This window comes from Panthera uncia, chromosome D1 (genome assembly GCF_023721935.1).
Source record: "Panthera uncia isolate 11264 chromosome D1, Puncia_PCG_1.0, whole genome shotgun sequence".
NCBI lineage: Eukaryota > Metazoa > Chordata > Mammalia > Carnivora > Felidae > Panthera > Panthera uncia.
Window position 1 is genome coordinate 48763907 of NC_064808.1, and position 26979 is coordinate 48790885.

The 26979-nt window shown below is 46.1% G+C and overlaps 1 protein-coding gene across 4 annotated transcripts in view; it reads right to left on the minus strand.

The window, feature by feature from the left end:
• Positions 1 to 26979, minus strand: part of PPFIBP2 (PPFIA binding protein 2) — a 145153-nt gene that overhangs the window by 40224 nt on the left and 77950 nt on the right. For 3 of the 4 annotated variants that reach the window (XM_049650769.1, XM_049650773.1, XM_049650782.1), the window contains 3 exons: positions 25616 to 25708; positions 21082 to 21195; positions 9935 to 10066 (listed from right to left, as the gene is read on the minus strand). In XM_049650769.1, coding sequence (XP_049506726.1) covers positions 9935 to 10066; positions 21082 to 21195; positions 25616 to 25708 — 339 coding nt within the window. Of the gene's footprint in view, positions 1 to 9934; positions 10067 to 11319; positions 12499 to 21081; positions 21196 to 25615; positions 25709 to 26979 lie in introns of those variants that run through there. The other variant, XM_049650791.1, reaches the window with a different exon arrangement.

Genomic DNA, 26979 nt, shown 5'->3' on the forward strand with positions numbered 1-26979 from the left:
TTGCACACCAACGAGGCACCCGGCCAGGTGGCAGCAGCAGAGACAGGCGCACAGACATGACCCCTCTTACACACGCCCGGGTATAGCTGCCCCTCTCCCACCCCCCAAACACACCAACACCCATGCGGTGACGTGTGGCATATACCACGCTCGCACACGCTGGTATGTCCCCAACTCTAAACTCTCCCTCACGCCCATACCAGACCTTACTCCTTCACTTACCATTCCAAACCAGACTTCCTCTGTAGCCTAGAGAACATCTTGGCCCTTATATGGCCACTTTGAAAAGCTGCAGCCCCTGGAATTCATGCCTACTCAGTTCTGAACCCCTGTCGCCCACAGGTCTGCTGGGATCTCCCTTTTCTACTCCCTAGACATTTAGTCACCGTGTAGAGGCACACACGTAACCATGACAGTCTGTGAGTGTCACCATCCTGAAAACCATGGGGTTTCCAGGGAGTAGTGAGTGGCTAGTTCTGTGTGGGTCAAGAGGAAGGGGCGGCACGAGTCTAGGTGATGTCAAGCAGACACCTCCGGACCCCTTGCCTGAAGGTGGGAATGGAGAAGAGACTGCCACACGCCTGGGTAACACAGCTCACGACAGTGCCGCTTGTGGCAGCCAGAAACCGGAAAGGCTGAGGGAAACTATGAGCAGCCCATGGGGCAGGGATGCGGACTTAAGGAAACATCACAACAGAGTGGAACAGAGACCTGGGTGGACAGGGTGGCAGCCAATGAACCTGTCAGGCCTCCCTGCCCACCTTTACTGATATTCTAAACACCAGCATCTGGTACTGGGGTCAGCCACTGGCACTGTGGGGACTGCCCAGGCACGCTGGGAAGAAATTGCCCATCCCCACTAGTGACAGCGGGGTCTAAGAAGAAAAACTCCCATCTCATACCTTGTTTTGTACATCCCCTTCTCCAGTGTAGAAGGGAAACGGGGTCTGAGCAGCAGCTCGGGGCTGAAAGGATGCTGGGCGAAGGTGCCCGCCCTCCTGTCTGGTGATGCCATTTGGACTCAGAGCTGCAGGGCAGTCCTCGCCATCCTCAGCAGGCCTGGGGCCTCCCAGCCACTCACCCTTTGAGCTAGCTCACCTGAATTGTCCCAGACAGCCCAGGCTGTCTTCCTCCAGGGTCATCTGTCTTATAGCATTTTCCTACCAAGATGAGAGGATTGGGTTGTGAAGTCAGGGTGGCCTTTCTGGGCCTAAGTGCCCTGGACCTCAGATCTCTACCCAGCTTCATTGTTACTGGTCCCTGCACCCTGATGGGCCACTTACCAATGGGCTGGGGCCATACCTGCCGTCTGTGTTCTCAACTGCAGTCCTAGTGGAGACACCGGGCTCTGACGTGGCCTTTGTTCTGTGTGCCACTGGGTTCCAAACCCCCTGCTGGCTTAGCACACGTGCCTGACAAGGGTAGAGGATTCACGCCTGACTGGCCTGAGCTACTAGGCGTCACAGGCCAGCTCTATCTCCTGTTGTGAATTTGCCACCGTTGGAAGGTGCTAAACAAGGACAGTCCACATTCAATTTGTTCGTGCTTTTTCATCTGAGAAGTCTCAGAGTCTTTTGGTACTTTAAATACTTAGCATACCTGCTGGGTGGCAAGAATTAAGAGGGAGGAAAGGAGCTGGAATTGGAGGCCCCAGCAGGGGATGGGGGTTGGGGATAGGGTTAGCTAAGCACAAAGCATGTATCGGGGGTTCAGGTAGACCCTAGATGAGCAACAACAAGTTAACAGAGATCTTTCCAATGGTCTTGATCTTTGTAAAGTAGGTAAGGTTGCCCTCTCAAAAGACATAGCAGCAAAACAAAAGGGGGTACAGATTTAGAATGTGTAGGCATGAGAGGAGGAAAGGTAGGTATGGATAAAAGCAATACTAAGGAAAGGGGAAGATTTAGCTGGGAATTCATTAGCATGGGGGCAATTAACAGAAAAATTATCTAATCCTCTGACCAAGAGCCCCAGGCCGGAAGGAAGGATGGCCAGTTAATCAAGGATAGAGCTAAAAGCAATCCCCCAAGGTAAAAGATCGGCATTTACGTCCCCAGAGAGGGAGGTCAGCCTGTTATGAGCGACTAAGCCACGACGGGCATAGGCATGATGCTGTCGAAGCGTGCAGGCAGCTACAGACTGCCTTTCACTTTTGTAGAATGAGGGTCTATCTCATCAGGTTACCTCGAGGGGTTAACCAGGTGAGCCTTAGGTGAAGCACCTGGCACGGGGCCTGGCACACGGGAGGCATCCGACAAATGTGAGTTCACTTCCCCCACTGCTGCTCCTTTACCAGGTGTTTGATCCGTAAGAAATGAACCAAACTGGGAGAACAGAAAACACCCAATGGTGACCTAGTTAAGGCCCACGTGACATTGATGGCTAACAACAAAAGCCCAGCGGCTCCGCACTCTTCTGGCATGCTCACCTTATTGGCCACTCTTTCCCAGAACGTTTAGTCCCTAAGTCCACTGGCCTTGCTGGTTTTCAGACCTGCTTGTCTCTCTTATAGAAGCTTCCCTCAATTGTTACACCTCTCAAATGAGGAGTCTAAACTTGCTGCCTGATTTCATCATCGCATTCATTCCCTCCCCTCCCCCTGCACAAGTGGCCTCCAGGCAGACCAGCTTTGTCCCCAAGACTGATGAGGGACAGGGCTCTTCCTCACGGCCCCAGGGCCCTCTTCCTGCTTAAATCACAGGCGTGCTCCTGTCCTCAAACTGCTTGCCTCCCTCTTGAAGTGTTTCCTTCCCTACCTTTAGCGATTTTCCACCACTCAGGTTCTTACCTCTTTTACCCCTTTTCTGAGAACCTAGCTATTGCTCAAGTCTGTGTAGGTTTATAGATCCCAATGCCGGCTGGTCGAGTTGATTTTTCTTTGGCTTCATGTCATCACTGCTTTATAATTTTCTAGATCAGCATCCACATTACACATTAAAAATGCTCAATTAGGGGCGCCTAGGTGGCTCAGTCAGTTTAGGGTCCGACTTCGGCTCAGGTCATGATCTCACAGTTCGTGGGTTCCAGCCCCATGTCGGGCTCTGTGCTGACAGCTCAGAGCCTGGAGCCTGATTCTGTCTCCGTCTCTCACTAACGGTTCCCTATTCACACTCTGTCTCTGTCTCAAAAATGAATAAACATTAAAAAAATAAAAATAAAATGCTCAATTGGTAGGAAGAGTAAAGGCAGAGGACTCTCACCCTCTACAATAAACCTTCCTAGAGATGGTCTATAGATGCTATTATCATGGGGGTACCAATATGCCCATCTTAGCATCCATCCTATACTCCTCCAGTTCATCCACAAGACTCCCCAAGCAGGGTTTGTGCAATGCCTCACAGAAGTGTGCATTTACCAGGTCTATTCCACTGATGCATTCCCAGCCAGACACAGGAGGTCAAGCTGATGTAACTCACTATATTTTTTTTGTTTTTAATTTTTGAGAGAGTGAGAGTCTGCAAGCAAGAGAGGGGCAGAGGGAGAGGGAAACAAAGGTCCAAAGCAGACTCTGCACTGAGAGAGCACAGAACCCGATGTGGGGCTTGAACTCAGAAACTATGGGCCAAAATCAAGAGTTGGACGCTTAACTAAGCCACCCAGGCACCCCAATGTAACTCATTCTTTTTTTTTTTTTTTTTTTTAATTTATTTTTGGGACAGAGAGAGACAGAGCATGAACGGGGGAGGGGCAGAGAGAGAGGGAGACACAGAATCGGAAACAGGCTCCAGGCTCCGAGCCATCAGCCCAGAGCCTGACGCGGGGCTCGAACTCACGGACCGCGAGATCGTGACCTGGCTGAAGTCGGACGCTTAACCAACTGCGCCACCCAGGCGCCCCATTGTAACTCATTCTTAACACAATCCCTACTTGATCTTCTGGCCTCCCACAAACCATCATAAGGTTGGCCCCAGCCTCAACAGACTAAATTTTATGGAACCCATCTAACTTTCTTTGCCATCTGGGGAAAAAACAAACAAACACAAAAACGGTTCACTTCTAGTTTGCTAGCAACTCACCTGATTTCCCTGATACCTTAAAATTCACTTATAGCCAGCAGTTTGGGGACCACTGTCCTAAGTTCTTTGTGCCCGAGGCATCAGAACAGAGCCCATTCTTTCTTTGATCTTCTTATGGAGAACATAACTTTAACAAAAAGTCTCTCTCCTGTCCTCAGCATTGTCCTTTTGTTTAGGGTTTGCCCCTGCTGCTGTTACTTGTGCAGGTGCACTTTGTTCAGTCCTTTCTCTTATATTTTTTATTATTTTCTAATGTTTATTTATTTTTGAGAGAGAGAGTGAGAGCGAGAGTGAGAGTGAGAGTGAGAGTGAGAGAGAGAGCGCCGGCAAGGGGTAGAGAGAGAAGGAGACACAGAATCCGAAGCAGGCTCCAGGCTCGGAGCAGTCAGCATAGAGCCCAACGCAGGGCTCGAACTCACGAACCGTGAGATCATGACCTGAGCTAAAGTTGGACGCTTAACCGACTGAGCCACCCAGGCACCCCTGTCTTTTCTTTTATACGAGCCCCTTTGAAAACAAGTTTCTCTCAGGGTACTTCCAAGTTTCTCCTTTTTATCAGGAGTATTTGTGACATTGCACAGAGTTACATTATTTTTTAGTTCAATATTCTTGAGTCACCTTCTATGTTATTTCTGAACTTTCCAAGGTATGATTTATGAAAGTCTTGGCCATGCCTGGCTTTCCCTCCCTCCCTGTCATGGACTCACAGAATGGCCGCTCTCTCTCAAGGTACCTGTCACTTTTCCCTCCTAAACTAGTCTCAACATTACAGCCAGAGCAGCAGTTTCCCAGTTTCTTTCTCTGTCCTCTGGGTAGAAACAAATAGGGGGGTGGGGCACCAAGAGCCAACCTCTCAAATACTTAGGTTTTAAGCGGGAGGAGATTTTTAGGAACCATCCAAACTGCTGCACCCTTCCATTTAAGCCCCTTGTCTGCTTCCATCTTTCTGGGGATCTGAACAGGAGTGCATCTATTTTCTTCCTCTGCTTGGGGTGACTATGTGGTGCATCCCAATGTCTCAGGGACATTCCCCTCTTATTCTCCCAACCCACGTGTTATTTTCCAGTATGTTCATCCTCAGGCTCAGCATTTCAACTTTCTTTTATACTTCGTTCTCTCCAGGGCTGGCTCACCTCCCCTCTTAACAGATCTGTTTCTCCTCCATAGGGCAGACCTATGTCTGTAGGTCTGTAGGTTTTGTAGCTGTGTCTCATTCTTGGGTCCCCTATCACAAAGTCCAGGTGACATTAATGAGGCTCTAAATGCCACTCTGTGTTGAAATCTTAGCTGGCTTTATGACTCCTGATTCACTAACCATCAAAGTTCTTCTTTACGGTTCTTTTCTATGTGAACCACGGGGCACCTCCCATAACCATGTCTTTCCCACTCCCTCCTACCTGTTAAACTTGTTCACGATATTACTTAGTTCTTTCTCTCCCTCCTTTATGCTCTGCTTAATACTGGCCCGGCACTCTTACACATCACTGATGGGAACATAACCTCTACGTTCCACAAGACAAAGTGGAAATATCAGTCAGAATTTCAACTGCATGTACCATTCGGCCCATTGATTCCACTTCAGTATCCCCACGTGTGCAAGAACATTCACAGCAGCATTATTGGAAGTAGCAAACACTTGGAAACCACTTACATGTCCATCAAAAGAGGACAGGCTAAATTAAGGTACGGTCAGATAATGAAATAATAGGTATTTCTATCATAAGTTTTTTTAATGCACTTGGTGTGAATAAACTCCCAGCATGCTACATTAGAAGGTCTAGAATAGTGTGCATTTGCACAAAAATGAGGGAAAGAATGTGTGTGCATATGTGCATATATATCTGTCCACATAAGTTTGCTTGTCCACGGATAACTCTGGGAGGACACAAACTGGTCACGGTGGTTCCTGACTGTGGGCCTGAGGGGCGAGCATGGAAGGAGACTTTTTGCTGCATATACTTTTATGAACTCTTAATTTTTGAACTGCTGGAGATTTCCTAGGCTAATAAAAATCAGTAAGTAAAACAAAATCAACAGAACAGTAAGAATCTCCCGGTCGACTTCTCTGAACAAACACAATCTTCCCAGTCTCCACTCCGTGCTCCATATCCATCATTCTGGTTACCCCAGTTCAGAAATCAGAATCCTTCCCTTCCAAGGTGCTATAACCACAGGAAGGAAGAAGGAAGTCAGCACCACCCGTGCTGTAAGACACTCCGTTTTCTGCCAGAAATCCTGAAGACTCTTTCTGGTTCTCTTCTTCATATCTGTGTATAACCCTGATCAACTGCACGGACACCACTTTCCAGGACATGCTGGATCCCTGCTCCCTTCTTTACAGGATGCTGTAGTTATTACATGCAGAGCTCTTTAATCCCATAAAGAGATCCAGCTGTGGGGCCCCCTCCATCCCCAGGGCTCGGGGAAACCAGACTCCTCTCCATGGAAGACGCCTCTGAGGGACGTGCCTGTGATATAATATGCCACCCAGACATTTTCCTCTGCCTCTGGATCTTTTACATTCCATCCTCCTCATTCTCGTATTTACTTTCCGCGCCAGCCACTCCTCTGCAGTCCTGCTTCTCAGGAGTAAACCTAACTGATTAAGCTTGGGTCTCCTGGAATGACCCGGAGCCACTGCGAGAGGCTCAGGAGGAAAGGTAAACAGGAAACCCAGTATTCACCCACATCTCACTGACAGACTCCTGAGTGAGGCTGGCTGTCAGGATGGTCTCCATTTGACAAGAAACCTGCATCTTGACGTCCTTAGGTTTATAGACAACCATGTATAATCACGTCCATAACTTTCTACAGGCAGCAGGATACAGGCTTTGGGGGGATCAGAGTCCAACAGAAAGAACAGCCTGCAATGCTCTTGTTAACAGTATCCTTTTTCTTTTTCTTTTTTTTTTAATTTTCACTGAAACATAAAATGGAATTTGAGGATAAAGCCTGAGCTACATAGAGGAAATTTCAGATCCAGCTATGCCAGAAAACAAACAAAACAGAGAAAGATCCTGCCTTTCCAAACCACAAGCAATAGGCCTTGGGCTAAGTATATTCACTGGAAAAAACCCAGCAGCATTGCAGGCTGGGAAGCAGCATTCCCCTTGTTCACGGAAGTACAACCCCCGGTGACCTTAGCTCAGTGCTGCACTCACACACGTCCACGCACATGACAATGGAGTCCCCACAGCAGTACTCGCCATGGTTTCAAGCCCCTGGTGCTGCACATATTTGCAAATAGTGGCAGAGGCTCTAAGCATACCAGCGAAGATTATGTTCAATTACAAGAAGGAGAAATGCACTTCAGGTCATGTGGCTGTGCATGGAGTGTCACAGGTTTGAACAGCCTTAAAAAAACTTAATGTTTGTACTAGCAACTGGGAAGGGCCATTATCTGGTAGGAATGAAGCCAGCGGCTCAGGGTCTATGTTGCCTCATGCATGAACAGCCTGATGGAAAACAAAAACAAAAAATTCAGATTGAAACATAATCCCTCAGAAAAGGAAAAATAAAGCAAACAGCAAAATGACTGCTTTCGGTGTACTTGGCCCAGAATTGGGAGCTCTCCTTTCCATCCTGTCTTCCCTGGAAAGGAACGGAGCTGGCTCAGGTTGGTACTAACTCCGCGTTCTTTCCCAGACAGATTCACGCACACATACCTATGTGCTCCCTAGTGGCTGGCTGGTTCGGAACCAGGCATGTGATCCAAAATGGCCCAGGGAGATGCAAGCCCGAGGCTTTTGCTGGAAACTTTGAGAAAAAGGTGCTCTCTCTGCCAGGTCTCCAGGCCGATAGGATGTAGTGCAGAGACCCTTCTTGACAATAAGGCTAAGTCAGAACGAAGACATACGCTAAGGCTGATTTTTAATGACATTGTGAGGTCACATGGATCTAGTGATATTGGACTTTAAACTCTGGACTCTTCAAGCTGTGTGACCTAATACTCTCCCACCTATACTTTTTTTTTTTTTTTTTTTTAATTTAAGTGGTTTTGACTTGCCTCTATCACTTCAAGGCGTCTCCGAGTTTACTGAATTCTGCCCCCAGAGCCCTAACCTATGTTCCCATGTCATCACACACCTCGAGACGTTGGTAAAAACACAACTCCAATCCTGGAGAAAATTCAGTTGCTTCTTTCTGAACATTTAAAAAGCAAAGTGTATTTGAGGTGCCTGGGTGGCTCAGTTGGCTAAGCATCCGATTTCGGCTCAGGTTATGGTCCTGTGGTTTGTGAGTTCGAGCCCCGCATCGGGCTCTGTGCTGACAGCTCGGAGCCTGGAAGCTGCTTAGGATTCCGTGTCTCCCTCTCTCTCTGCCCCTCCCCTGCTCACGCTATCTCTCAAAAATAAACACTAAAACAGTTTTTTTGTATTTTTTTTTTTTAAAGCACTCTATTTAACTAACTCCTCACAAAGATAAGCTTTCATTCTGCGGGACCTTTGCAGTTTATAAATGTATCTTAACCTACATGTCCATTTGCAGGATGCTTTGTGACACAATCAGAAAGTAATCGATAAAAGGTAGCGGTTACTATGTGTCCAGCACTATGCTAAGGACTATACATGAATTATCTCATTCCCTCCTCCAAACCACTCAGGAAATAGGAAGTGTTACTATCTCCACTTTACAGAGGGAGAAACAGGTTGTGTTATGCCTACAATGACAAAGCTAATGAGCAGCTCAGCTTGCATTACAGCTGGAAGATCTGATTCAAGGCCCCGCCCTCTTAATCACTACAAGACAGGGTCTTCAGGTTCATGGAGAGATCTTTTGGCACCTCTACTTACAATGAGCAGCTTCTCAAAAGCAATGCACAGAATTGCCCACCCGTTTTAAGTGTCTCAATCACCAGCATTTACCACTGTGTAAACACAGCAATAGGGCAGGTTTCAGTGCACAATAATGGGGGTGCTTAATAGAAAGGAATGATATCCACTTTTAGATTTTGGAGAGAGCTAAATGTTGCGAGGGAGCATATATGAACCAAGTACCTACAGGATGCCAGGCACTATGATAGGGACTTTTGTGATTTTTATTTGGACTTCACACAGTTACCTACTTTACAGATAAATAAAGTCTCGAGAAATTAAGCAGCTAACTTATTGAATGAAATTCAAAGACCTATTAAGCAGTTAGGTTAGTGATTGAACCAATGTGCTTCTAAACCTAAAGCCTATCTTCCTTCTACATCTTACAAGCCAGGTGCAAATATGGGCACTTGTAGGTAGAGACATATGGAAGGTGGTTATCTAAGGTTAAAACAGGATGTTCTTTCTCAACAAAAGCAACTCTGAGCCTAAAATTTACACAAAACATTTATCCTAAAAAGGAGTCTGGCATGTTCTGGCCAATGGCATTATAGAGTGTAAAACAAAAACAGGAACAATGCAGGAAAACATTAACAGAAGGCCTGTACATGGGCCTCCTCCTATGACCTATCAGGAGAAAAGAAACATAATCTAAGGGTTCCATCTAGGTCAATGAAAAGCACATCAAAGAATGTCTCCAGACTCCTTGGATATAGTGATGGTGGCCTATTGGGCAGCTGACTTCATCCCAGATATATCCTCATTACCTTGGCTCTCACAGAGGACATCTTGGGTCCCTTCACATCTTGCCTGATCCTTCCCCCTCTAATGCTTCCCTTTCTATCCTTGTCAGCAGCTTGAGGGAGGATAAAGCCTTAGAGCCAAAACTGGGTGGTTTGGGCATTGCTGAAATCTGCAGCCACAGCAAAACCTGATAACTTGGTATTAACAGATCATTGTGTCTCTAGTGCATAGATGCTTCTGGCGCCCAGTGGCTGCCAGGCTTGGGGTTGACCAGATGGCCTGAATCCACATTAGGATAGTTTCCTCTGCTCTGAGTTTAGAACTGTATGGATCCCCCAGAATTTGGTCTATCACACTCACCTCTGCTTTTCTCTGCTTCTCCTCCTGCTCTCTCTGCTCCTTCTCCATGCCAACCAGCTTGAGTTTCAGCTCAGAAACTTCAGTCATCAGATCAAGCTTCTGGGTCTCAAGAGATGTGCGACTTAGCAGCTCCTGCAAGCAAAACCAGATGTCAAAATCAGAGCTTCCATGGCAACAAGAACAGCTGTAGCTCCATCCAGAGCATACAAGGCAAACTCTGTTGGACAACAGAGTTGAGACTGCTGCATATGAGCTACAGGGCTATTAGGGACAGGTCTCAGCTGATACTGGGTCACTCAGGGAGAGCACAGCCCCTGGCACCACCCACTGTGCTCTGAGAAACAATGTGAACTATAGCTCTCAAAAAACAAGTTTGCCATTAGAAGCCATTATTTCCAAGTACAGAAAAAGGGACAGTTTTGCTCAAAGAACGAAACTTCTCCACCTCTATTTCCAATGCAAAGCAGCGGGTCCTTTCAACCAAAACAAACAAAAAAACACAAACAAACCCAGGCTTACATTAACAATATCTTTTTTAAAACCAAGGATTCCAAATCACCTCCTGGGCTCAATGTTCAGCCCACATTTTCAACAAATTTCTTTTTAAGGTCTCACTGCAAGGAGCCTAGGAGGGAGCTAGAGCATAAAGCAGATATTCAATGAGTATTTATTAAATGACAGAATCCTGTTTATGTGATACAGACTTTTCCTAGCCTATGTGATAATGGATCTTTTCTAGCCACTACGGTATGTAGGTAAGAAAATTGTTCTTCCCTTATTGTAAGACCAGACTCAGGAAGTTATCAGTCCTGCCCTGCCATAATAAGAACAGTAGTAGACGGCAACCTGCCATTAATATATATAATTAATAAGCATAAATAAGACAAAAAACAAAGGTGATTGACAAAATACCTGCTGGGAACCACTAGGGATTTTGAAGGACCTCAAAAACCAGGAACATTTCTGGTCCAGGGGCAACACTTCCCCATTGGCCAAAGGCCATGGTCCATAAGCTCCAGAGTCTTGGCACACGGGAGACACGGTTTCCAGCAATGAGACTACAGTATGGCCATCAGGAGAGTGACCAACTAAATCAGCAGACAGAAAAGATACACTATTCCATCTCAGTATGACCTTTCTATATTAAGTTGGGCAACCTAACCCTCATACAAGAATGGTGATCAGCATTCTGACCAATAGCTATGATTTCACATATTCTGAACCATCCTCAGACTACAAACCAAACCACACAGGACACAGATCTTAACTAGGAAAACATGATTCCCTAGGCCAAGCCCCTCAATGTGTCAGAAAGCCAGGCTACAAACTCTTCATCTGCTAATCTGAAGGGACGGGTACCTAGAAGTTCAGCAAAATGAACTCACTGAGCACTGGGCAAAGGAGGACAGTTCTTCCTGTTTCAGCTAGACTTGAACTAGCTTAGAGCACAGAGGCAGCGACCCTGCCATGCGAGAACCGCAGCGTACTTGGTCATGAGTAGTCAGCCAGATCAATGTGTATAATGGTGGAGGTGGGGAAGGAGAGAAGACACACAGATTCAATGAGTGCCTCCTCTGTGCCAGACCCCACAGGGTACTTTACATACATGCTTTCAATAAACCCTCCTAGTGATTTGACAGTAAATACTATCCTGACCTGAGTAATAGACAGTAAATACTAACCTGGCCCAGAGACTGGCCTTGTCTTGACCAAAGACACATGCCAGTCAACAACAGCAGAGTGCGTTAGTTTGCAAACCAAAGTCTGTTTGATTCCAAAACTCTTTTCTGTCTAACGTATCACATGGTTTCCCAAACAGAGGAAGAAGTCCAAGGATTTTAAGGAAAATAAAAGAAAAAAAATACCTGCTGAAAAAAAAGCCAATCAACAAATATTCACGGAGTCACGGAGTGAGGAAATAGCCACTCAAACTGTTAAGATTTTGTTGAGCACACACTCTCTACCAGGGCCTGGCGCGAAGGCTCTCTGAAGATCTAATCCTCTCTGATACCACCTACTCACTCCCACCTCCTCTCTCTTCCTTCCTCACCTTCCCCTCTGTTCCACCACCTCATTCTACGTTTCTCTCTCCATCCTTTCATCTACCTGTTTTGTTCCACAAATGACTTGAGGCGGTTTGAATAATGGACAATTTAAGTTAAAATGTAAAATCATAAAAGTTAAAGCAGGCAGGAAAAGAAGTTGAGGCCAGAGCCACCGCTGGTATAAAACTCCTACCCTAAAGTTCTGTGGGTTGCTAGAGATGGACTATACTGTGTACGTGAGCTCTCCAAGCCACCAATGCAAAGGGGTAGAGAAGTAATTCTATAAATCAGATAGCAACAATTGCTTTAGAGTACGGACAATTGAGAAAATGTTGTTCCATTCCATTCCAGACTTCAATCATTTACTCAACATGTTTTTAAGTATCTACCAGAAGTCAAGGCCTAGGGATATGATTATTAAAAACACAGCCCACTGAGTGCTTGAATATCTTACATGCAGTTTGCCCGCTAAGCAACATTCACGATACTGCCGCCTTGGTGGGATCAAAAAAAGCCTCAGAATGTATCTCTCCTGAACAGTAGGAATCTATTCCACTTCTGTTATTGCCAAAATCCCTCTAGCTATTTTAGGTTGCCTGGTTGTAATTGGTCACACCAATGTTCCCACTGACAAGGATAATATTCTAATTGGTTGTACTAAAGTTCCAATTAGCCGTTCCAGTTGGTCACGGCAGGGTTCCAATTGGTTACACTAACATCCTAAGTGGGAGTTCCAGTTATTAGTGATTATATTCCAGCTATTATATCTATTAGCATATGCCTCTACCTTTCATTGTCCTTACCCCTCATCCTTGTCATTGGTAAGTACTGTCCTACTCCCTGAATTCAAAATCAGCCTTCAACAAGCTCATCCAGTCCAGCTCCACTTTCCATCTCCAGGGACACATGGTCCCCAGCCACTATTACGTGTTATATTCTCTATCATATGTGTCTAAAGAAGATTTACCCTACATTTTCAACTGTTCCTTCTCCTTCCAGCATAAACTGAATCCCGACTTTTGCAGCCTATCACATACCCTTCCCAGTCATCTCAAGTGGAGTCCATCCTGTTTCGACAATCCAACTTTACCGGACATGCTTCCAGACCACTACTGTCCTTATTGATCATCTACATCTGCCCTCCTCTTCTAAAGTGGTGCCATTCAGTTACAGCACATTCCAGAACCCAAGACAACTTATCCAGAACCCAAGACAGTCTCTCATTTTCCTCAGGGCTTTTTTCTTTTGATCAATGGTTTCTCTACCTAGTTTGGGCACATTCCTTCTCCTCAGTAACTTCAACATCCTTGTTCCCTCCTTGTTAGTCTTCCAATATCCACTCTGGTTTCATCTTTCTTGAGCACAACACCAACAGGTTTGCTTCCACCTTGCCTCAGTTTCTCAGCAGGATGGCCATCACCTTAGCCATCATCTTTATCCAGAATGCATTTGCTCTGCTTCTAAAATCTTCAGCTCTGATACAGTCTCCTTTGGCCACAGTCCTCTAACCTTTCAAGTTTCCCATTTACAGACTCAAACAATCTTTCATTTCTTCTACTATGGCCAATACTTACCTGTTTTCCTAGTTAATAAACTTCCTTTAAGTAGTATTTGCCTCCTTATCCATTCTATACCTGAGGTCATTTCAAGTGTATCATATCTGCACCAGAAAATTCCTCATTCCAGTTCATCCCTACCCTTAGACCTAAAGTGCATTTGCTTTACCAGAGCCCAGTCCATGCCAAACCTCAAAGTCTTTTGTCTATGTTTCTACTCCCTGTGGCCTGAAAATTGCTGGTAAAAGACACTTGATGATGCCAATTGGTTTCCATACAAATTTACGCTATCTAATTAGAGCTGATCTTCCAATACCACCTGGCACCCTTGCGTTCATCTCTGGTTGGTTCCTTTCAGAGATTGTTCCAAATCTTTCCCATTCTCCTCCAGCCATAAACCTTACCCTTTCTTCCTCTTCTCCTCAAATAACCTCTCCTGTATACTGAAAAGGTATTTTAAATATTTATTTTTGAGAGGGAGGAGGGAGGGAGAGGAAGAGAGAGAGAGAGAATGTACATGCAAGCAGAGGAGAAGCAGAGAGAGAGAGAGAGAGAGAGAGAGAGACAGGATCCAAAGCAGACTTTGTGCTGACAGTGGAGAGCCCAATGCAGGGCTCAAACCTGTGAACCATGAGATCATGACCTGAGCCGAAGTCAGACGCTTAACTGACTGAGCCACCCAGCCACCCCCGGAAAGGTATTTTAAAATAATCTGTTCATTTGTTGAGCTGACATCCCTTTTTTCAAAATCTCCTGGAATCATCTCTCATTCATGTCTCTTAAATCCATGTCTTAGAGCAAGCAAGTCCATGTCTCATGTTGGGTTCTTTCACCTTTAAGAACCACTCTCAAGCCTAGTAAGTTTCCAGGTTGCACATAGAAAGCATATGTTCAAGGACACAAAGATTCCAGAGTGTGCTCTGTAATTACCCCATCTGACCCTCCTTCCCATTGCTGACTATCTCTCAGTCTCTAGACTTCATGTCATACCCACATAGCTTGATGTTCAGGCTTTCAAGTTACCTCCCCGGTCAATCGTTAGTGTTTGGCTGTGATCTCTGAGTTCTGGTCCGGCTTCTCCCTCCAGCCGGTAAGTCTGAAGGACGAAGGACGACTACTCACATGGTCCTCGGCTCCCCCTCACCTCTGTCCTGACTGTGAGGAAGTTCCCACCCAGTCTGTGCTTCACAAGGGTAGGACCATTAATCATCTACTCTGACAGGCATTTAATCTCTTTCACCATCAGCTCCCATTCCTCAGGCTATAAACATGATCAAATTTCTGACATTCGAAAGAACTTTCCCTCTTGACCTTGCCTTCCCCTTAAGCAACCATCATCAACTCTCTTGTGCTCTCGCTAGGCAAATGCATGTTCTGTCTGCACTGTTTCTATGAATGCACTCTCTCCTCATCCCCTCCCTCACCCCTTCCCAGTCAAGTTCTAGAAAGAATAATCTAACCCTTGCTGCCTCTTCTTCCTCACCTCCCTGTCTGGATGCCTGCAACCCAGATTCTGCCTTCACCAGGCAGGGCACACAAACAGTTCTGGTTCTGGGGACCAATGTCCCAACTTTCAGACGCAACCTGTACTTCTCAGCTTTCAAACATTTAACTCTTCACCCACTGATCAGTGTATGATAACACTTGCCATCCCATCCTTCCTTCCAATTTCCTGATCTGTCTTTTTTTTTTTTTTTTTCTTCTGTCTCTTTTGCTAGCTTCTTTTACTCCGGTCTACCCCTTAAGAGAAAGGTTGTTGGATCCCTAGCTCTCAGCCTAAAGACTGGATCCAGCGCATTTGTCTGGAGCATGAAGGCGAGGCTTGTTCCCTGCTCCAACCTACAGGGTAGATCTAGCTGGGAGTCTCTCTGAATCATGCAGCTACCATAATGTGGGGGGAGGTGAGGTGTGGGGAGACAGGGGGCTGGAAAGAAGGGGGACGGGTTTCATAAGCTGCATTAACTTCTGCTTTCCCAATTGTTTCTGGGTTGCCTAGGGACAGAGGGCAAGGGGAGAGGAGTGGATGGTACATGAGGCAGGTGATTTTTGTTACTACAAACCATGAAACTAGGTAATGAAACTTTAGGGGAAAAAAACAAAAAACAAAAACCAATGAACAAAATCATCACTCACCCCTCTCACTTCACCACTACCAGTAACCTCTTCCAGAAGGGCAAAGACATCTCCTTTCCTGGAGATGGAAAAAAAACTTACATCTCAGAGAAAACCATCATTTCCTTTTTCCAAAGCTCAGTCTGAGACTGGAGCTGATAAAAAGAAGTGGCTTTTCAATTTATTCTCTCCTTAAAGGGCCACATCTTGAAGCAATTACTTCCATCTTTAAGTGTGGAACATGACCAGGGAGTTACTGACCAATGACAGAGGACTGGAGCCAGACTGGCAATCTGAAACCAGAGTGAAGGAAGGGGCCATGGAAAGACATGAAAGGAAAAAATGCATCCCTTTGCTCTTTGAAGTAAGAGGCCTAGGCTGTGCCAGAAAGCCGCTTTCATGAGTAACACTGCAGTGAGGGGCTTGTTGTCAACCTGGGTTCGAGTCCAGACTCAGCCCCCACTACGGAAACCATCTCTCTGGAACCTCAGCCCCCTTATCTGTGAACAAAGAACACCTACTTTGCATAGTGGTATGGAGATTCAACGTCGAATAAGATCAGCTTGAAGAAAGCAGTTATTTCTGGCTCCTACATCTCCCAGGGGGCAGGTTTGGGGAAGAACTGGCAAATCCTGGTTTTCTTCAGTCACAAATCAGGTGTCTCACCTCTGAGACAGAGTCGTGCTTCCACAGAATCAGGGGTACATAGCTCTGTTTACTATTCTTTTTGAGACAGAGATACCCCTTTAAAGGCAGTCTTGGAAAATTTATCTGCCAGGTGCTGACGACACTTTTGAGTTCATAAACCCGGACACATTGTCCTTCACTCAACTCAAGGGCAGGAACTGGGTATCTTAGGCCCTTAATCCGCATGCTCAAGATCTTTTTTTAATGTTTATTTATTTTTGAGACAGAGGGAGAGCGTGAGTGGGGGAGGGGCAGAGAGAGAGGGAGACACAGAATCTGAAAAGGCTCCAGGCTCTGAGCTGTCAGCACAGAGCCTGATGCAGGGCTTGAACCCACGAACCGTGAGATCATGACCTGAGCCGAAGTTGGACGCTTAACCAACTGAACCACCCAGGCACCCCGTGTGTGCTCAAGATCTTAAAACTGATGACTTGTGAGAGAGTTTGGTTTTAGCAAAACTGAAATAACAGCTCTAAGAAGTGGGCAATATGGAGCCCATATGATCATCCCTGTTCTCACTATATAAGAACACAGGTTTGACAACTTTCCTGGATCAACAGAAAGGCACGTAGACTGACTCCAAATCCCAGAAATTTGTCTTTCCACACCTCACCTGAAAGACAGCCAAAACAATGAGGATGCCTAACACCTGGGGCTCTAGGTCAGGTGGGAGGTCTGAAATCGAAGCTGTTGTCCTTCAGGATTTCCCCAAAGTTTGGGTTCCTCACAAGGAAGTTTGCATCCTTTACTTCCTCCCCATTTGGCTCTCCTAGCCTGTCCTCTTTTTGACACTGAACATTGTTTCTGCTCTCGACATTGGTTACATCTGTAAACAGCTAGTCTCTGGAAAGTGCTCCATTTGGCTGTCAGCTCTGTATAAAGTCTATTATCCACTAAGTAGCATCAGCTTCTTCCTCAAAGTCATCATCCTCTGGAGAAGGGTCAACAATCAGAGGCAGAGAAGTTTGCTGTGCAGGGCCCTAATAGACTCCAGAGGCCACTTTAGAAAAAGTCACCAGGGACCTCAATGCATCAGCGGGGCCATGGAGAACCCGCTCTGTGGTGTAGATTTCGCCACCAGCACGGTCTGAGCTAGTTACAACAAGGATATGGCTGGTCCATGCCTATATTCTCAGGATGCTAATTCTAGACAGCCCAGGGGTGCAGCTCTCAGAGATGCTGGTAGGCAATGCCTTGACCTGCTTAGGATACAGAAGGCAGAGGTCAGCCCTGTGAGCTCTGTACCCAGGCCAGACTGTCCCAGACCTATGAAAACAAACCTAGGCTGCGGCCTCTTGGAGACCCATTTATGGATTTCCTGGAAAATCCACACCTGTTCAGGGAGTCTGAGACCATCCCTGAGTAGGTGCTTCCAGAGGCAGTCCCCAAAGAGGCTCAGAGGTTCCTCTTTGCCACCCTGAATTTTGCAGGGGGCTGCAAATATATTTTACCCTCAAATGCATCCATCACCTATGTGCTGCTCACATAGACCGGCTGGTGCTAATAGTATTTGGTTCTGGCTTGCCTCTCTAACCCCAAGGCCTTCATTCACGCTCTTCAGATGGGTTAGTGCAAAGAAGAAAACAGATGGGACCTGAGAGATCAGCACTCAGCAGGGACAGGCTGAGGGGTGCTAATTCCCTCCCCTCTTGGGCTCCTGCTGGAGGGAGGCGGACAAAGCAGCTGTGGAGAGGGATGGCTCAGTGGGGTTGCTGGAGCCTATGTAAGCACAGGGCATGGGCTATACTGGTTGGGTTTGGGTTTCCTTAAGTCCTCCAGGAGCTATTCCAGCCAGTGGAGGGGGTTAGAGGCTAGAGCAGGGGTTGTAGACTACAGGTCTGCGGACCAGGCTTGGCCTGCAGGTATGCATGGTGTGGTTCACACAGTATTTATTTTTTTCCCTTTAAATTAGTTGCCAATGCTTTAAAAATAGACTTATCTTTAAATCTGGATTTCCCACCTGCTGTGAAGAATGAGACTATCTTACAGCACCGGGCCTACGTGGGCAGTCAGCTAAAGGCGGGGAGCAAGTGCCTCCTTTAGACAAGGCCACTCCATGCGTAGGCGTAGTGCTCCCAGGGATGGTGTACCCACGGGCGGTGGCGTCAACAGGCAGTTGTCAGAAGGCCAGGCCTCACACTGATTGGGAAGGGGCCTCACTCAGAGCTCCGCAGGCCTCAGAGCAGGAGGCCAGGCTTGGCTCAGAGCATGAATAGTCTCCAAGGGCTGGCAAAAAGAGGCAATTGTTTGCGTCCCTCCTCCTCCTCAGGGCTGGGAGTCCTCCTAGTTCCTACCACCAGAAGCCAAGAGCCCTGCGGTCCAGGATATCAGCATCAGACAAGCAAGTCCCTGCCTGTCCTCAGTTCAGAGGACACATGCATAACATCCTGTAAGCTACAGACGGCATTACCTCAGCACCATGGGGCAAGAAGGAAGTGCCTTTTCAAAGAGCATCAAGCAGATTTCAGGAAAGGACTGGCATGTGCCACAGAGGGTTCAACTCGGGCTTCAGAGCTGGGAACCCAAACGTCTCCAGCTCAGGTACCACCAAGCCCAGCAAACACACAGGTGGGAGCCGAGGCTCAAATAAGTCCCGTGAGTTGAACTCAGGAGGTGCCAAAGAGGAGTCTTCCACACTCCCTTCATTTTATCCTTGAAAGATGGAGGGAACACAGTGAACGTTATGAGCATAAAAATAACTTGGGTAAGTTCAAGGGAAGATCTTTAAACCTGAGAGGTGACAAATAAGACCTACCACACTCCAAAATATACCAAGCCAAGACATCCACCTCTGTGGAACACGCGAACCACAGGCCTGATACCTCACCCACAACACAAAAGATAATTGATCTTAAGACTTTTTCAAAAGTCTAAAATCCAGTCCATGGGCTGATGTTTGAAGAGCAAGACAGCCTAACCAGGTGGAGTTGGGAACCGACACCAGACTCCTTGACCCAGAGACGCTGACGAGGGAGCAGAACCACTGCACAGAGAGGGGTGTAGGGCAGCCCTGGAAGAGCAGCCGGGACAGGCGGTCAGGTAGCTCAGGCACCAAATGCGGCCATGCTCTGACCTCCGATCCCAGGGACTGCCACCAGGCAATGCCTTCCTGAAACATCAACCTGACGTTTTCCAGACACATTCCCTTCCACATTCAAATCTTCTTTGTTCTCTGGGGTTTTGCAATACTCCATCCCCACCTCAAAGCCACACCTCTATCACTCTTTGTGAAAATGCTTTCCCGCCCTTTGAGAGCTTTCCATTTTCTTTCCTGGTTTTCAAAAAGAAGACCCAGCTTAAAAAAATAAACTCAACTCCTCCTGCTACTCAGGGAATAGGATGAGCAAGAGAAATGCACACAATTTAAATAGAAAAATCAAATGGAGCCACGAATGTGGTAACTTATTAATCAGAGATGAAAAGAAAGCAAACTAGAAAGCATACAGCTTCTGAGCTGTTGGAACTGGTTCCATCTAGTTGAGGACATCTACACAGAAGTACTGGCTTAAAAAAAAAAAAAGTTCTTCAAATGCACTAAAAACTAAGAAATACTTGGAAGCAAATGTTTCTCCTAAGACCAAAGGTCAAATGCAAAGCCTGTGTTCATTACCATTCTATCAAAATGCTATTTGAATTTTATGCTGATCATGACAACAAAAAACATTCGAGCTCTGGGGGAAAGATTACATATAAGCAGCCATCTACTTGAACCCATGCATGTTAAGGGACTGTCATTCTTTAAATAATTAGTGAGCACCTCCCATGCAACAAGGACGATTCCAGGAACTCCAAAGCATAAACCGTGATTGAAGTTTGTGTGTGTGTGTGTGTGTGTGTGTGTGTGTGTGTGTGTGTGTGTTTCCCAAAATTGCTGAAAATATAAGAACCATTCAAGGAAGTTAGATCATCTTGATAGATTTCATAAAATTTCTAATCAGCCTCTCAAAAGATTTGGAAAAGCCTGAATAAAAACTCAACACCCCTTTAAAAATTCAGCTCATCATTTACCATACGGTAAAATTGTTCAAGGGTAGAAAAATGATTATTTTACTTTCCCTTCAAAAAAAAAAAAAACCTCTCAGTGATAGTATACAGTAAGATTTAAAAATGGAAAAAACTTCACTCTGATGCTAAGCATACAAAATCAGAGAACCAAATCGTATCTGTGGTGTGCAGAGAGCTTTGTAAGTTACACCTATACCTGATGACAAGGAAGATGAAAAGGAAACAAGACATTTACGAGTTTTAGTTGAATGGGATGAGAACAGCTCCATTTTTCATGTTGACAGCAATTAAATTACATTAAAATATTATGTGTGTAATACATTTTATCAAAGAAGACTACGCAAACTGGGAAGGGAAGAGGGAGGTGGGAAGGGGGCACACAGGAAGCTAACCAACTTCCTAAAACCCCAGATGCCACCAACAGTCAAGCTGTGGCTGGTGTCAGAAGGGTGACTTTGCCAGCACAGCGCCCCTGAACCTGAACCTGGCTAGATCAAGTGCCACCTGGGAATCTGTCTAACCAGCTCAACAGGTTATTCCTCTCAGGCCAGCCCTTCTCACCCCTCCCTGCAAAGCTCAGTTGGGGCAAGTTTCACCTGCTGTACAAACACCACACGCAGAGCGCCCAGCCTACCTCCAGGCAAGATGGGGGAGTGAGTAGTGAGAGTGGTGACTGGACACAGCGACTTTTAACACACGAGCTGCATTATAACCCCAGGGCCTTCAGCCCTCACTCCCTTACCTGTTGAAGCATCTCTTCGGCGGCATTGAGTTTCACCTGGTGTCCTTCCAGGCACACCTCCAGGTCCCGAATCTTTTCTCCTTGTGCTTCCACTTGGTCTGTGAGGACACTCACCTGCCCCAGGAAATAAAGCAACGGTAGAGGAGCAGAAATGGCTCACCTACTGCTGGGAAACCATACTACTGATCCGTACATAAAAATGCCTTTTCTTTTTGGCGGGCAGCAGGTGGGGGGAGTGAGTGTCCTGGATGGAGAAACTCCAGCTGTTTTCTTACCTTGCCATTGCCTAACTGACGTTGTCACATTTCCTGCTCTTGACACACTCCAGAGAAAAATACCCAGCAGTCAGGAGAGCTGCCTCCGGGCTGGACTCCCGCTCCTTAGTCCTCTTACAGAGCTCGCTCTGGCAGTCTGGACCTCAAGGCATATCTCTGCCGGCAGGCCAGGGCTCTGCCACCTCATGTGGAAGAGCAATCCAAACTCCTGGGGAAACTAACCAATGACCTTACCTCTCTCATAAGGGTGTGAGGGCTGCTCACCTATCAGGCGAGTGTTCTGAAGCAATTAAGGAATGTGGGATGTAAAGGGCATGTATTAGCACCGACAAAACTTGGCTCCAGAAAGGTTTTTGTGCTTCACAGGCCAAAACATGATTCTAAGGCATAACACACACATGCCACATTGCACATAGAGTGGCAGGAAAGTCGTCTTTCTAAAAATCATGGAGAAGATCTCTTGGGATTAATAAAGATCCATTTATAGGAAGTCCTTTAAATTATACCCTAACTACATATGGAGGATTTCCATAGTCTGCTCTAGTAGCAAACTGCCCCCAGATCCTCCCTTTTATTAAAAAGGTGCCTCAGAGCAGGAAGATGAAGAAAGAGAATGGATGGCCTCCCCAAATAAAGAAATCAATGACTGGTAAATTAAGATCCTTTAGACACTTTTGGTTTTCAACCAATGGTTGAGTCATTGTCATTTACATATAGATTATCCTAAATGATTTCTCAGTCTGTAAAGGAATGATAGCTGGAGCATGAAGGAATTAATGTAATTCACTTATGAGCGTTTAAATAAACTATCAGTTATAGGGGCACCTGGATGGCTTAGTCGGTTAAGCATCTGACTTTGGCTCAGGTCATGATCTCTCAGTTTGTGGGTTCAAGCCCCGAGTCAGGCTCTGTGCTAACAGCTCAGAACCTGGGGCCTGTGTCTGGGGCCTGGATTCTGGGTCTCCCTATCTCTCTCTCTTTCTGCTCCTCTCCCACTCATGCTTTCTCTCAAAACAAACATTAAAAAAAATTACAAAGCTCCCTTTACAAAGGAAAAAAAAACCCCAAATGAATACTGCTACTTTAAGCTCTCCATTTTTATGTTCCCAAATGGATAATGAATTATTGAAACCCATTCTTGGAGTTGATACACAGTGTACAAATATTCCAGTTATAATCCAAAAACAGGTGCCTTCTGCCAGTTAGGCCCATCTTGAACACAAACCTTTGTGGTGGTTTTTTCAATCCTCATGACCCAACACTCTCAGCAGTCCTGGCCTTTTATAGCTACTAGCTCTACTTTCAAAGGGGTAGGAATCCAGAGGGTGGCCTTTCAGAGCTCCCTGGGTTTCAGAGTTTCTGTTTGGGAAGGTTGCGTTATGGTTAATCTTATTATGTGGATTAACACATATCATCTGCACCACACCTCAGGGCCATGCGCTGGCGGTACCCACATGACTATGTGGTCCCCAGCGTTCCATGCCCTGTAGCTCAGCTGTGTGTAAGACTCAAGACATGCAAGGCTACGGGCTCTTTACAAAACTTTTTTTTTTCCTTACAAACTTGAATACTCAGTAGAAAGATCATGGAGAGAGGCAAAGAAAATTGGGACAACTGTATAAAGATCCTAGAAGGTGACCTTTATTCAATAAAAACAAATACTTTGAGTCCCTACTCTGTGCTAGGCATAATTTTAGGCACTGTGGGGAATACAGAAGTGGAAAAAAAGGGAGGGGGTGAAAATCCTTGTCTTAAAAAAATGACATTCTGATGAAGATATATAAGATTTTGATTTTAGTACATAGGCTGCCAAAGTGAGCACAGAAGATTTTGTGTGTGTGTGTGTTTTAAGTATTATGAAAACAAAGTAATTTGTTATGTGTGATTTGCCTCGTTCTTCTCCAAGTAGATCTAGGAAAACATTCTGGGCCAAGTGATTGAATTAATTCAGTCTGGCTGAGCTGCCTTGTAAGTTAACCGAAAGGCTCTACCATGTTGAGGGTCTAACCGGCTCCATGGGTCACTACAAAACAGGGTGGTCACCTACGAGCAGCTCTGAAAGGCTGTTCACAAGCTCCTGGAATAGAAACCACTAGGATCCACTTCTGACTTCTGTGATTAGTTTCCCATGTGTGTTAGGACTGGAAATAAGGATTCTTCAAGGATTCAGGGTTAAAAAAAATTTTTTTTAATATTTTATCTTATTTTTGAGACAGAGAGAGACAGAGTGTGAGTGGGGAGGAGCAGAGAGGGAGATACAGAATGCGAAGAAGGATTCAAGGTTTAAAACAAAACTGTGAATGTCAAAGAGAACATTATCACAGAGGACTTTATTAAATTGTGTACCTTTAAACAGAATGTGTGGTTTCAGCCACAAAGGTTCCTGGTTCAAAGGTTTGTGAGTTCATACTTTTTGCCACAAAATTTCAAATTGGAAACTCTGATCAATTGCTTCATTGGGATGGAGTTTCAAATTACACATCCCTCAAAATATGTGCGATATAACGTGCTATATAATCTGCCCCCTCCTACCTCTCTGAAGGTAGTTCCTCCCCACCAGATTTCTTCACGGTCATCAACTCCAGCCACACAGACCCTTGTTGTTCATCCTATACACCAAGCACACTCCTTGCTCAGGGTGTGTGTGGGGCCAGCCTCCCTGCCTGGAATGTGCTTCTCTGGGCATCCACGGGGATCCCTCCTCCCTCGCTTGCTTCAGGACTCCTATCAGGGAGGTCTTCCCTGACTACATAATCCTTACCCTGCTTTCCTTTTCTCCATAGGATTTATCACTGTCAGAAACCTTTTATGTATTGGTTTATTGGAGAGACCCCCCCCCCCCCCAAACACACACACACATTCTGTAAGAACAGCAACTTAGTTTATTTTCTTCACGGCTGCAACCCCAGCACCTAAAACTAGTGTCTGCCAAATTGCAGTCGCTTACATATACATATTTAATGTTTATTATATATTTTTGAGAGAGAAAGAGAAAAAAATGAGCATGGGAGGGGGAGGGGCAGAGAACAAAGGGGAACAGAGGATCTGAAGCAAGCTCTGTGCTGATAGCAGAGAGCCTGATGCAGGGCTTGAACTCATGAACGAACCATGAGATCACGACCTGAGTCGAAGTCAGATGCTTAACCGGGTGAGCCACCCAGGTACCCCTCAAATATTTTTTTAATTAACAAATTAATGGGAAAAAAAGATATAAATTATATAATTGCACATTTGGCCCAAGCTTATTTAAAATAGGGACAGGGAAAAAAAGAAAAGGCTAGGGAAAAAAGGCCAAAATGTTAAACTCTCTTTTTGACTTCCAAAATTCCTAAAATAATCATTCATTACTCTTACATTCATAAGATGAATAAGATGAAATAGAAGGAAAAAAGCCAAATAGCCTCTTAATTCCAGTGCTCTAAGCTAAAGCCCACAGTGGAGGGTTCTAGAACCCTACCCTGCCCCCTCTCCCAATACACTACCAGCCCTGTCTACCACGCTTCAAGATTTTGAAGGAGCCAGGACTGGAATATGTCCTTTCTGATCCTCCAAATCATCAATCACAGTGCCTGATACATACCAGGCACTGAACAAATGCTTGATTTATGCGTTTGAGAGTGAACACAGCAAAGAGCCCCTATCACAACAAAAGGCCTCATGTAAGAATGCTCAACTTCATGTCCTGCCAAGGAACAGGAGTTTTCAGAACTGAAATGTTCCTTTGACGATCTTTCTCCATAACAAGTTTTGGAGTTCCTTTCTTTGAGGCAAGAAAGTCATCAAAGGCTCATTAGCCCATGTTACCAGCTCCAGGGGATTTGGCCTCAAAGTGATCAGTCTAGATCCAGCTCCAGACGATTTGGGCCTGATCCTGTCAGCATCCAACCTTACATCCATATTACTCATGGCTGTTTTATTAGAGACATGAGGATACATCTTATCTCCCTTAGAAGATTCCTGGGCTCCTAGAGGACAGGGCCTCATTCATCAGCCTGGCCACAGAGCTTCCAGTGTACAGGCTCAGTAGTACAAGGATGAGTAAAGGAACACATTCATGGCCCGAAAGCCAGTCCAGCGTTTCACTGTGGCCTCAGTGACTTTCTGCTTTGTTTCAGGAAGAGTCTATTTAAAAAACATACACTTCAGGAGCAGGATAAATCCAAAGGGAAAAAAAAAACCTCTTGTACTTCCCTTCCACTTAGGGCACCTACAGAGGCGGAGGTAACAGGATAAGCCGTTTCCCATGAAAAAGGACCCACCTGTAAAATGAGGGACTCCTTATCTCCTTCTAGACGTGCCAAGCGTTCCTGGTACGTTTCATTACTAGCAGCACCGTGGTGATTCACCTGGGACTAAAAAGGGGGTGGGGGGGAAAGAATTACACTTAAAAGGTTGGGAAAACATCTTACCAACTTTAAAACGAAGTGTGTAATTTGTGAGGACAGCACATGCTGGTTGCATGTGCAAAACCACCCACCTAAACAGGAAGCCACAGGATTTCAAAACTACTACGAGGAGGACCATTGAAAGGTGCGCCTTGAAAGCTGGCAAAATCATCCCCCCACCCCGATGACCTCACCCTTGGCCAGGAAGGCCTGAATGGAACTCCAGACCCAGTGGTGCTTGACTTGACTGGGCGTGTTGGGTCTGGTTTAGGTGGAGGCACAGCCTACCAGACACACCAACTGCAATGAGGCTACTCTTTGCGGAGGCCGGGGAGCTGGTACCATTCACCAAGGAGCTATGTGGGAACAAGTTCTGCACAGATCTCGGTCTCTCCTAACTCTCACACCAGAGTTCTCCAGACCCAAGGCACACCTCACGGCATGGAGGCCCATCCTGAGCACCGCAGGGAGCACAGAGGATGGGGGACACCAGCCACAAGGCCCTTCATCCACTCACACATGCCTTCCAGGAGTGGCTAATCCCTCCCCTCCATAAGGGCTCTAGCAGGCCAGGCTGGCATGCTGCATGCTTACTTCTCTCGGTTCTCACACTACAGGGGAAGATGAAACATCCCACGAAGACCCCAAATGATAGCCAGAGGGACCTCAAAGGACTAACAGGAAACAGAGAGATCCAGAAACCAGAAAACAGCATAAAGGGAGAAGAAATAAAATGGCAGATGGGAGGCAGAGTTCATAAAATGCTCTGAGCAAGAGACAGGAGGCTTCAGTCACTTTTTGGGTGTATCTGACCTGGTTATAGGCAGGGAAGAGGGAGAGAGGTGGCTGCTAATGTGACTGAGCTGGCCCAATGCCACCAACACTCCCTTCCTCCATGCTTAAAGGAAGGCCGAAACCTAGAGGCCCAGGGTAGGCCATTCAGGGGCTTGGCAGCCTGAAAAAGCAGATCTGATTGCTAAATGGGGAAGTGACAATCATCAGAATCTGGGCTAGTCCAGAGGAGTAAATGCTCTGAGGTTTATGAGGCAGTCTCCTCATTCCAGAGGCAAGTCATGGTTTGCAAAGGAGTGGGTCAGAGAGGAACCCAGGCGGAGAGGTGGGCCCCTTCTCCTGAGCCCATTTCCCCACATTCCAACCTTCAGAATGGGCTTGCCAACCCCAGGCTAGCCAGGCCTGCAGCACCCGCCTCGGCACCACTGCCTTTCACTCCAGCCTCT